General features: G+C 46.7%; 1 protein-coding gene across 6 annotated transcripts in view; it reads left to right on the top strand.

Moving 5' to 3' along the window:
• Positions 1-12,524, top strand: part of B4GALT4 (beta-1,4-galactosyltransferase 4) — a 67,274-nt gene that overhangs the window by 33,401 nt on the left and 21,349 nt on the right. For 5 of the 6 annotated variants that reach the window (XM_037909251.2, XM_043538703.1, XM_043538701.1 and 2 more), the window contains 2 exons: positions 5,604-6,093; positions 7,972-8,204. In XM_037909251.2, coding sequence (XP_037765179.1) covers positions 5,820-6,093; positions 7,972-8,204 — 507 coding nt within the window. In that variant the 5' untranslated portion in view covers positions 5,604-5,819. Of the gene's footprint in view, positions 1-4,394; positions 4,497-5,603; positions 6,094-7,971; positions 8,205-12,524 lie in introns of all 6 variants that reach the window. The other variant, XM_043538704.1, reaches the window with a different exon arrangement.

Raw genomic sequence — 12,524 nt, 5'->3', positions numbered from 1 at the left:
GCGTAGGCTTGTGGTGGGGTACGATTTCCACAGCTGACTTAAGGTGGGGTGAGAAGTATATAGGGCATGGCATGGGGGCAGAGAGGGGCCTGTCAGCTAGCAAACTAAGTGTGGTTTGCTGACATAGGACATGTAAAGCTGTGGGGTTTACTGAAGGCTGGGGGAGGAGAATGTTTTCAGGGGGCATTATTTGAGGGTATGTTTCTAGTGTGCTCATGGTAAGGGAGACAAAATGGGGATGCTCAGTCAATGAACTATGGGCTGCAGCTGTGGCGTGGGACTGCGAGCTCCGCTCCCAACACACCCTCCATCGTGGAGATAATGTACAAGTACCTGAATTGGTTTTGACAAATCAGCATGGACACTGGCCCAAACTTAGCCAGTTCAGCAAGGCTAGTGAGGATACACTGAATTGTTTGTGCGTCAACCTGTTCAGATTCAAGTGTCTACTATGGATGACACTTAACGGTGAACGAGGGATGCCGTGCGTAGTTCTTGGGCCCTCCTTTCCTCTGCACAGCTCACTTGAGTCACAAATAAGGAAGAGATGGGAAGAAGTTGCTGCTGCACTGAGTAGGAATCCTGTAGCCATTGCAGCCTACCTCTCTCCCTGCCAATGCCTGTCCCTCTCATCAGCTACTTCTAGTTTGAAGAGCTTGGTTCAATACAAAATATTATTTCACCTACCTTGTCTCTCTTATAGTTTGAAGAGTTGGTACTGAGAGTGAGCCTGGAGCACTGTTCTTCCTTCACAACTCCCTTCCCCACCGGCTAAGATAACCTCCTTTCCCACCTAATCTTCTAAAATCTTCTAGGGGAAACGCACCTACCTCAAGAATTAAAGGGATCTTTTCCTCACATTATCACTCAGCCTTTCTATCAGAGGGAACCTATTCCCAACCAATCAGCTCACAGAACTTGGCTGAGTGTGGAAGAATTCATTGATTTGTAGGGGGAGAGAGTGAGGAACTGATGGATGTTTTTGGGGAAGAGTATTTTACCCAGAGAACGTTCCAAGTGTTGCTCATAGACTTTAAGGTCAGAAGGGTCCATTATGATCTTCTAGTCTGACCTCCTGCACAATGCAGGCCACAGAATCTTACCCACCGACTCCTGTAACAAACCCCTGACCTATATCTGAGCTACTGAAGTCCTCAACTCATGGTTTAAAGACTTCAAGGTTCAGAGAATCCTCCAGCAAGTGACCCGTGCCCTACGCTGCAGAGGAAGGTGAAAAACCTTCACAGAGGAAGGTGAAAGTCGTTGCCCCAAGGTGCTTAGTGTTGCATCCCTGACCATCCTGGCTAATAGCCATTGATGGATCTATCCTCCATGAACTTATCTAGTTCTTTTTTGAACCCTGTTGTAGGCTGGTGGTGCACATTGAGCGGATGTTTTCAGAGAATTATCCACAATGACTCCAAGACCTTTTTCTTGAGTGGTAACAGCTAATTTAGATCCCATCATTTTGTATGTCTAATTGGGATTATGTTTTCCAATGTTCAATACTTTGCACTTATCAACATTGAATTTCATCTGCCATTTTGTTTCCCAGTCACCCAGTTTTGGGGGATCCCTTTGGAACTCTTCACAGTCTGCTTTGGACTAGGGATGTAAAAGTTTAACCAGTTAACCAATAAGCATGAGTCTTATACTTCTGGGGGAATTCTGTGCGTGCGCAGAATTCATGTCCACTGCAGATTTCTTTTCTTCCCTGCAGAAAAATGACTTTCACAGGGAAGCAAAGGGAAGCTGCAAGAGCAGTCACGCACCACTCCCTAGTAGTGCAGGTACAATGTTTCAGGCACCCAGTGGAGAGGTAAATCACCATGGGGCTGGGAACACCCCAGCCAGTGGCTCCTACCCTGATCCAGAATCAACCAAGTCCCGGCTTGGTTGGAGGCAGGAGAGGATGGGACTTCCTCTTCCCCTGCAAGGAGTGGCTGGGGCTGTGTCAGACCCACCCCCAGAAACTTCCCCCAGCTGCAGGAAGCTCAGCATCCTGCCCTGCTTCCTGCCCCCATCACTCCTCAGCTGTGGAGGAGGGGTCACTGTATGGGGAGCTGCTCTCCCATCAACCCAACTCCTATGCATCCAGACCTCCCTGCCAAGCCTCACCTGGTACATCCAGAAGCCCCCTAGCCCTTCATACCCGAACCTCACCCCACTGAACCTCAACCCCTGCCTCTGGACGCCTACCCCTGCACCCAGACCACCCCCCATTGAGCTCCCTGCACTCAAACCCTCACCCTGATGCATCACCCTGAGCCCCCACATCCAGACCCCATGCCACTGACTGCCAACTGCCTGCACCCAGACCCCCACCAAGCCCCACTCTCCCAGCACTCCCCTCACCCCCGCTGCGAACCCCACACACAGAGCGCTCTGCTGAGCCCCAACAACCTTTACCTGGAAGCCCCTGCAGAGTCCCATTGCACCTGGAACCCCCGCAATGAGCCTCTGTGCCTCCAGATCCCCCCACACTCAGACACCCCACTGCCTGCCTGCATCCAGATTGTCTCACACAGAATTCTATCTCCTCACACTGAGCCCCTCCACACTTGGGTCCTGCCTGGTTGAGCCTGCCTGCCCCACACCTGGTGCACCTGGCACAGAGGGGCATGGCCCCAGGGTGTTTCTGGGGCAGGCCCAGGCCTTGTGCTGTGTCAGGGTTGGGTGCAACCTCTCTGCTGAGTCTGTGTCCTGGGGTGGGGGGGCTGCAGGGTGATCTTCCACCTTTGTGCAGCCAGTGGCCTGTGCTCCCCACTGCCATGCTGGAGCCTCTGCATTTATTTATTGACAAATAAAACTTGCAAAATTTTAAAATATTGTGTGCAGAATTTGTAGGCACAGAATGCTCTCAGGAGTAGTCTTACCGGTTTCGGTGAACAATTAAACTCCCCTGGCTGCTGGGACTCCTTAATGGTTAACTGTTTAATTGACAAGAATTTTAATAGGTTAAACTGTTACTATTTTTAAACCCTATTTACATCCCTACTTTGGACTTAACTATCTTGAGTAATTTTTTATCGTCTCCAAACTTTGCAACCTCATTGTTTATCCCTTTTACCAGATCATTTATGAATATGTTTAACAACGCTGGTCCCAGTATAGATCCCTTGGCGACATCACTATTTACCTTTCTCCATTGTGAAAACTGACTACTTATTCCTACCCTTTGTTTCCTATCTTTTAACCGGTTACTAATCCATGAGAGGAACTTCCTCTTATCCCATGACATCTTTGTTTTAGAGCCCTTGGTGAGGGACCTTGTTAAAGGCTTTCTGAAATTCTAAGTACGCTATATCCACTGGATCACCCTTGTCCACATGTTTGTTGGCCACCTCAAAGAATTCCAATAGATTGGAGAGGCATGATGTCCTTTTACAAAAGCCATGCTGACTCTTCCCCAACGAATTGTGTTCATCTATGTGTCTGATAACTCTGTTCTTTACTACAATTTCAAACAATTTGCCTGGTACTGAAGTTAGGTTTACTAGCCTGTAATTGTGGGGATTGTTTCTAGAGCATTTAAAAAAAATTGTCATCACATTAGCTATCCTCCAGTCATCATCTGGCACAGAAGCTGATTTAAGGGATAGGCTACGTATCACAGTTACAATCTAATTTCTTTCTTCCTTGTATGTTTTGCATCATGAAAAATTAACATAATAGCTATGTGATCATGATGCAGTGAGAAGAGTGTCTTCTGGACATGGAACCTGTGAGGTGGTTGGGGGAAGAAATAAAAAGTTGGATCTATCATGCTGTCTGGAGTGGCTCATGACCATGAGTGTTTACTTCAGAGCAGACTGTCAGAAACAGGGCAGACACCCCAAACTGGTGGTATGTTGGTGAAATGTAATTATACAACCCAGTAACAAATGTGAACTCCTGGATCACTGAAACAGTCTTACCATGGAGTCACAGACAGTTCCCTTAAGCTCTCCAGTCTATCTTGTCACTTAGGCAAGCTGGATTCAGTGATAAAAGGTCACTTACACCAAAAATCACAAAATAGGTTGCTTGCAATCCCAAGAGACTAGTCACTTACTCCAGCTCAGTTGGTATCTTGGATCTCTCATAAAAGATGCCTGTAGCCAGTTCTGTAATAAACTAACTAAAGGTTTATTAGCTAGGAAAAAGAAATAAGAGTTATATACAAGCATGTAACACAAATGCATTGCAGTCTAAATCCTAAGAGTGATAGAGTTGTAGTGATCTGTCAATGCAAAATGTTCTCTCTCCTGCCCCCGCCCCCCCAGGGCTAAACCATGCCAAGCATCATGGGGAACTCTATGGTTGTGTTTAGGAATCCTTGCTCCTCCAAGTCCACACAGCATAAGAGAGATTCAGTTTCTCCTCCTTAGGGATTTTTATCCCTTCTTCTCTAGAGCCCAAAACTGACGGGATAAGTTCATGCATAGGCTTCTGATTCCTGGAGGGAGTTAGGAATGCAATCAACAAAGTCTCTGTCCTTTGATGCTACAAAATAGGTCAGTTGCTTTCAATGAGCTATTCTTGTGTGCAGGACAAGCACTTTATCGATGCTTCTTTTGTTGTTTGTTGTGTAATACAATTACAGAAGTTTACAATGCAAACACTCATGCATAATTTTGTACCATGGGCTATAGAGATTATAAATGAGAGTAATACATGTAGCATCCTACAAGCTTTTTATCAAGTCTAATCACTAAGCATGTTCTTATCAACTTAACACTTAATATCTGTTCTGATGTAAGTAAACAAGACTGGTTTCCAGTTGTGTATTTGTAAATGTTCAGTGAGGCCTGGGGCCTTGGCATGAGCTGGCACCTGGTCTGCCAGTATCACAGGATCATTGGGAAAGATCTCACTTGAAAAGGAAACTCCCACTCAGAAAAACAGGAAAACTTGCCTCCTCCCGGCTAGTTCTTCAACATTCTGAGAGCAGATGAGAAGAAAGTGGAGGGCAGTGGTCACGAGGTAATAATGCTGAGTGGCTGGGGAAGGAAGGATTTCTGACACTAAGTAAGCATTGTGTGGCTCACTCCTGGGGTGCATCCCTGAGAACATCTCTCCTTAAACTTTAAAGCAAAGCAAGTTTCATTCCTCAGAGGTAATTTCAGCTGTGCCTCACTTTTCAGGAGTATGGCTAGAGGCAGGCCAGGCAGAGCTTCCTGCTTTCCAGTTGGTGTTAATAATTTGTACTGAAATAGTCCTAGAGACCCAAAATCAGGGCCTCATTGTGCTGGGCACTGTACACACACATAGTAGGAGACGGTTTCTGCTGCAGCTCATAATCTAAATAGGACCAGACAGAGAGAGGGTGGGAGGCGAAACAGAGGCCCAAAGAGTGGAAGAGATTTGCCCACTGTCACACAGCAGGTCAGTGGGAGAGCTGGGAACAAAACCCAGGTTTCTCGACTTACTGTCTGGTGCCCTACCAACCAGACCATGCTGCTTTTGTAGCGCTTTGGCTCTCCGCTTAGGCTCTCTGCTTCTCCGTTAGCACCCCTTGCGCCCCACGTTCTTCTAGTGAATTCGGGGAGGTGGGTGTCGGGAGTGCATTGCAGTGCAGCTGAGGGAATATAAAACAACCTCTTCTCTCTGTTTTATACTAGGGTGAGTCATGTGATGTTTGCCTTCCAACAATCACTGTACCAGAACTCCATGAATTCCAAAGCAACAGGAGGCTCAGCAGCCTTTGATATCTCCCAGCTTCCTGCCTTATTGTGACATTCCTTCTGGGTCCTTTATTTTCACCCATCTGAGGTGTATGGTGAAAGAGCTGCATCAGGAAAATTGCTGAGAGAGCGGCTTGCATACGAGGGAGGGCCATGGGCTTGAGCTCAGCCATCCTTCACCTTTCCTACAAGTTCAGGCTGCTGCTGATCTTCATCTTCTGCATAATGGTGGTGGCATGGGCCACCTCCAGTTACCTTGTGGACACTGTACAGGAGACTCCCAAAGCAAAGAGCTTGGTGGAGAATTTCAGGAATGCAACCATGCTGGAGAAGGAGAATCAGAAAAAGAAGTCCATGTCAACTGTAGAAGAAGTTCCCACAGTGAAGTCTACCGTGAGTCACTGCCCTGCTCTCTCTCCCTACCTGCGTAAGTGGCTCAGTCTTCAGTATCTTTAATGAATGAAATCTGCTTTTGTGCTACTGATTCCTTGGTTCCCCTCTAGCCATCTTTCACCCAGGTGCTTTTCCTGTGAATCAAACTCAAAGCTAGTGACGGTTGCATAAAAGATAAACTGCGTCCTCTCAACTGTTAGATATCTGTTCACCCTAGAAATACTTAAGAAGTATAAAGAGATGTGTAGGACAGTTTAATACATTATGGGGAGAGGTTGTTGGGTCCTCACCATGCCCAGTGGTGGTGCTTTGGCTAGGTAAACTAAACTAACTCTGGTAGCTCATGAGTTACCTAGATGCTGTCACCCTGACTTCATTCTGAAAGGCTAGCAAAAACCCACCATGCCAACACTGGAAGGAGATGGAATGGATGACATCCCTACTTGCCTATGAGACTAGTTTGGCCCATATGTACTTACTGGCTATGGCAGCCAGTTAGACAGGGGAACAGAAGGCGGGGAAGGAAAACCCATCAGAAATAGCTGTAGCAGCCTGATATCTGGATACTGTGCTCCATTGGCAACTGTAGGTACCTGGTTACTGGGCTCATTATAGGTCCCATACTGTGCTCTTCATTGTTTAATCTGTTAAATCTTCAGTACTTAAGTACAGCCCATCTTCTGAAATGCATATTGCAACATGCTGAACTCCAGAATAATAATTTAGTAGGAAATGGGCCTCTGCCCCTACCTGACTTGCTTGCTGGTTCCACTGCTTCCCACCCCCCCTCTTTCTTTTATGCTGAACCCTGCTTTTGTGGTAAGATATTTCCATCCTCCTCACAACCCATACACTTCCACTTTCCATCTCCACAGCAGATGTGAAAACCCTAATGGGAAATGAAATGCAGTTTCATAAGTGTATCTTCCTTTGACAAAGACTGTGTGACTGTTTTGGGGACTAATGCTATCCTCCTGGCTAGGGGTCATATGGACATCTTCAGAGGCTTCCTTAGACTGGCCATTTTTATTAGTACCGTAGCTCCATGGAACTTTGAGCAGCCCATGGAACCTTGAGGTTTGCCATATTGGCCCATGCTACCTTTTTCAGCTTTACTGCCAGGGGGCGATTTCTGCGTTAGCAGCACAAAGCTTCTGGACCATGTCGTCCTCCTTGTATGCCCATGCTCATGCAAGCTGGTTGGGCGATGCTGACATTTTTTCCTGCAAAAAAAATAGTTTAAAAAAAATTCATTTTTTCTGGGAGTTTTTTTCAGTCAAAACTTTGCAACCATCTCTAGTCACAGTTGTGTGATTTCTTCTCCCTCAAGTGAGCTTTCTCTATGTCAGCAGAGGCTATAATGAAAGATCAGCACAGCAGCCACTGAAAAGGTCTAATTTGGGCATGGGAATGTTGGATTAGTAAGAGGCATTTCCTGACCCTAAAATGTTTACATCCTTCAATGTCCATGGTTAAAGCCATGATGATTTCCTGCACTTCTACTCTCACATCTCTCTCCACTCTCTCTCCCCTTGAAGCCCATGTTGAAACAATGACTATCCTTCTGATTGAATGGGACTCCTTTTATACATCACTGACATTGCTTCTTCAAGTGAATAAATGCTAAGCAACTCCAAGTATCCACTCCCTTCAGGACCCATGTAATGCCTTTACAACACTCTCCATTCCATTTGATCTGGGAAGCAAGATAAATTAGAATTTGAGATTGAACCCAAGCTTCTCATGCTGTTGTATGGACTGTGATGTAAAGGAGGTCAGACAAGATCATCAGAATGGCCCCTTCTGGTCTCGGAATCTATAAATGCTGGAGTGCAGAGTCACTTCCATGAAGGCACTTAGCTAGCCTGAAACCAGAAATGAATTAAGAATGCTTCCTGTACTTCTCCTATAGAGGGCCCCAGCAAGCTCAAGTTCAAAGCATCTCTCACATTCGAAGAGGTACGGAAGGAGAATCCTCAGGTGGCAAAAGGCCGGCATCGCCCTGCAGAGTGCTCAGCACTGCAACGAGTGGCCATCCTGATCCCACACCGCAATCGAGAGAAGCACCTGTTGTACCTGCTGGAGCACCTCCACCCATTCCTACAGAGACAGCAACTGGACTATGGTATCTATGTCATCCACCAGGTGAGGCAATCATGAAGGCAAGAGAACTGCTTGCTTGGGGGGGGATAGGAGATTAATTAACTCCTGTGCATCCCAAACTCTTCTGCCCTGCGGATATTTCTCCTGGCTTTGTGATGGTGCCTCAGGGCTGGCTGTCTCCTTTATTGGCTAGAGGACAATGGCATTCCTTTTGTTCAGCGATCCTGTCTGAATTAGAGAAGCTCTTTAAAAATGTCCCACCTTCCCTAACACCAATTCAGTTCTGTCTGTGTTAACAGTGCTGCGAGCTTCAAGGCAAACTGGCTGGTAGCTGCCTCTTGTGCTTTACGCAGGATGCCATCCAGCCTGCTCAGAACAAGTCTAATTGTTATAGTGCTAACATGGATTTGGCAGCCCTTCTGCATTGGGGCTCACACTGGTGCTAGTACTGGGGAATCTGGACTATTGTTGGTAAAGATGGGAATCTTTTTAGAAAATGTCCTTGATGTAGCTAGAGCCTTCAAAATCATACATAGGAAGCCCTTGCCAGCCTGAAGAAACTATGAAATGTATTGTAGCTTAGTTAAAAGAAAAGGAGTACTTGTGGCACCTTAGAGACTAACCAATTTATTTGAGCTGTAGCTCATGAAAGCTTATGCTCAAATAAATTGGTTAGTCTCTAAGGTGCCACAAGTCATCCCTTTCTTTTTGCGAATACAGACTAACACGGCTGCTAGTCTGAAACCTGTAGCTTAGTTAGCATTTCCGACCTAGGCCTTGAGGTGACCATCCTAATGTTTGTTACTGAGAAAATTAACTTACCCAGCATGTTAAACTTACACAACCAGGATGAAGCGTTCTCAGCCCCAAAATTTTGGGGGTGTTCAGATCAAGGATCTTGGTTCATGGGTCTCTTTCACCCCTTCAGGTAGTTTATTGATAGTGACAATCATTATTCACATCATAGTACTTGTGTACGAATTCCTGTTGTCTGGAATAAAACACTAAATAAGAGCTCTTTGGCATACAGATACCCTTTGCGTAGCAAAGATGAATGGAATGTGAAGTCCTGACAGTATGTTTGATACCTTCGAGATTCTGTTCACATTCAGTGGCTTTGCGCTAAATTAATTGCTAATTTTGTAGAGCATTTTAACTCTTGCTTGGGTTTCTTTCATACCCAACACTGGTACTGTGGTCAGGTGAGCTTGAAGCATAAGTCTGCTCTGGGAGTGGAAGCCAGCAAATGCTTTTCTCGTAACCCACTCTCAGGGCTTTCTGTTTTTAAACTTCCATTCACGTCTGCTCTACTTTGATTCACTCTTCAGATAGCAGGAAACAAATTTAATTCAAAACTCCCCACCCTGTTCTGTTTAAATAACCTCACAATTGTGTCATAAACCAACAAGAGGCAGGAAATTCTGAATGAAGACCTATTTCTGGCTCTAAATCATCTAGGAACAGGAGCAGCAGTGATTGGCAGGATCTGCTTTTGCTTGGAATATCCTGGTTTTTTTGTTTTTTTCATTACTCTGAATCGGAGTTTTACAGGTTGGCTGAAGAGGGGGATGTCCTTCCTTTACTACTTTAGGATGTATTAAAGAAGGCCCCAAAGCTCCTTCTGTCTAATCTATCACCAGTGCCAAGTCTTGTTTTCCCTGTTTTGCTGGAGGGTCTTTTTTTTGAAGACCCAGAGATGTGGACTGGGACTCTCCCATATCCTTTATTGTTAGGGGGTATTGATGGATAGGCACACACAAAACCAGAATGTGTAAACACAGAGAAGGGATTTTGAAGATCAGCTGTCACTTGCTCTTGTTAACGGTGAAGTCATAACCTTATTAGTTGTCCACACTGTGTTCCAGAAAAAGCAGGGTGGACCACACCTGACTTTTTAATACTAAACATGCAGAGACTGCCTCTTGGGTGATGGGAGAAAGAATCATAGACTATCAGGGTTGGAAGGGACCTCAGGAGGTCATCTAGTCCAACCCCCTGCTCAAAGCAGGACCAATCCCCAATTTTTGCCCCAGATCCCAAATGGCCCCCTCAAGGATTGAACTCACAACCCTGGGTTTAGCAGGCCAATGCTCAAACCACTGAGTTTCCCTTCCCCCAAAGGGCCTTTTGAGTCTTCTCCATTGATCATGAAAAGGGCACCAAGACAATTCTTTTCTCTCTGCAGGTCACCTTTACATTATTTTTAAAATATCATGTTTTTTTTTTTTAAGGGTGCTGGTGAAAGCCCTAAAGAACAAATCTTTCCTTTGTTCACAAAGTAGGTGCTGCACTGTTTGCCACAATGTATTCGTCCCCCAGTGTGCCTTAAACTTGCCTATAGGGGGAGAGAGGGGAGTTTAATCTCCATGAGTTATTCAGTCCTTGGGTTTAGGCTGAAACTGGCAACAAGAGGGCCAGTTAGAGCCACTGGTAATTGTGATGTGGCTTGCTGCATGTAGGAACTGGACTGGGATGACCTGATCAGTGACACCAAACAGCCTTCAGATGTTAGACTCTTTGTAACTACCAGCCTAGGCTGAATTTGACCTAATATGTAAATGAAAGGCTCCATATTCATACTCAACCTATATGCATGCCTGCTCTTCCCCCAGGCTTACCATCCCCTGGATGTGAGAAGGAACAACTTCTTCAGACTCCTTCACAGAGCACTTCTCTGTCTCCCTGGATGGATCCTGAAAGGACCCCCTCTCATTCCTCTGAGAAGGGCTTTTAAACTCTTAGGGCATGGCTACACTTGCAGATGTAGAATGCTGTGAGTTAAACCCACTTTCATACAGCTGAGTAGGGAAAGCGCTGCAGTCTGTCCACACTGACAGCTGCAAGCGCACTGGCGTGGCCACATTTGTGGCACTTGCAGTGGCGTTGGGAGCGGTGCATTATGGGCAGCTATCCCACAGAGCACCTCTTCCCATTCTGGCGCTGTGGCTTGTGGGAATGGGGTGGGGAGTGTAGGGCATTCTGGGTCCTGTCCCAACGCCCCATGATGCATTGGTTCGCATCCCAGCATTCCCTTTGCTTCCGTCCACATTTGGCTCCATCTTTCAACGTTTTTTGTACTGCGTGCTCTGTCTTCCCTTTTGGTCTGCGGGAATGGAGCCTGAACTGCTGAGGAGTATGCTGACGAGTCTCGCCAGCACGTCACGTTTGGCCGTTGAGTTATTCCTTATGATTCAAAGTGACAGTGAGGGCTTGACGGTGATATTGACTCGAGTAACGCATATGACACGAGTTTGCTTGTGGCATTCACGGACATGCTCACCACCACGGAATGCCGCTTTTGGGCTCGGGAAACAAGCACTGAGTGGTGGGATCACATCGTCATGCAAGTCTGGGATGACGAGCAGTGGCTGCAGAACTTTCAGATGAGAAAAGCCACTTTCATGGGACTGTGTGAGGAGCTCGCCCCCACCCTGTGGCGCAAGGACACGATATTGAGAGCCGCCCTGACGGTGGAGAAGCAGGTGGCTATTGCCATCTGGAAGCCGGCAACTCCAGACACCTACCGATCGGTTGCTAACTAGTTTGGAGTGGGGAAGTCGACCGTTGGACTCGTGTTGATGCAAGTTGGCAGGGCCATTAATCGCATCCTGTTCGGAAGAACCATGACTCTGGGTAATGTGCATGACATTGTGGCTGGTTTGCACAAATGGGTTTCCCTAACTGTGGAGGGGCAATAGATGGCACGCATGTTCCAATTCTGGCATCAGCCCACCTAGCCTCCAAGTACATTAATCGGAAGGGGTATTTCTCTATGGTTCTCCAGGCGCTTGTGGATCACCGTGGGTGTTTCATTGACATTAATACAGGCGAGCCCAGAAAGGTGCATGACGCACGCATCTTTTGGATCACTGCCCTGTTCAGGAAGCTGCAGGCGGGGACTTTTTTCCCAGAGCAGAAGATCACCATAGGGGAAGTCGAAATGCCCATTGTGATCCTTGGAGACCCCGCTTACCCTTTAATGCCGTGGCTCATGAAACTCTACACAGGGAGCCTTGACAGCAGCAAGGAACTGTTCAACTACAGGCTGAGTCAGTGCAGAATGACTGTGGAGTGTGCATTTGGCCGTTTAAAGGGCCGCTGGTGCTCTCTGAGGGGAAGCTGGACCTGGCCGATGACAGCATCCCCGTGCTTATATCCGCATACTGTACCCTCCATAACATTTGTGAAGGGAAGGGTGAACGATTCACTCAGGCATGGAACTCAGAGGTTCAACACCTGGAGGCTGAATTTGCACAGCCAGAGAGCAGGGCTATTAGAGGGGCCCGGCGTGGGGCTGCAAGGATTAGGGATGCCTTGAGGGAGCAATTTGAGACTGAAAGCCACCAATAATGTCTGGTGCCC

This window comes from Chelonia mydas, chromosome 1 (genome assembly GCF_015237465.2).
Source record: "Chelonia mydas isolate rCheMyd1 chromosome 1, rCheMyd1.pri.v2, whole genome shotgun sequence".
NCBI lineage: Eukaryota > Metazoa > Chordata > Testudines > Cheloniidae > Chelonia > Chelonia mydas.
Note: the sequence above shows the minus strand (reverse complement) of the source record. Positions and strands in the feature narration are given on the sequence as shown.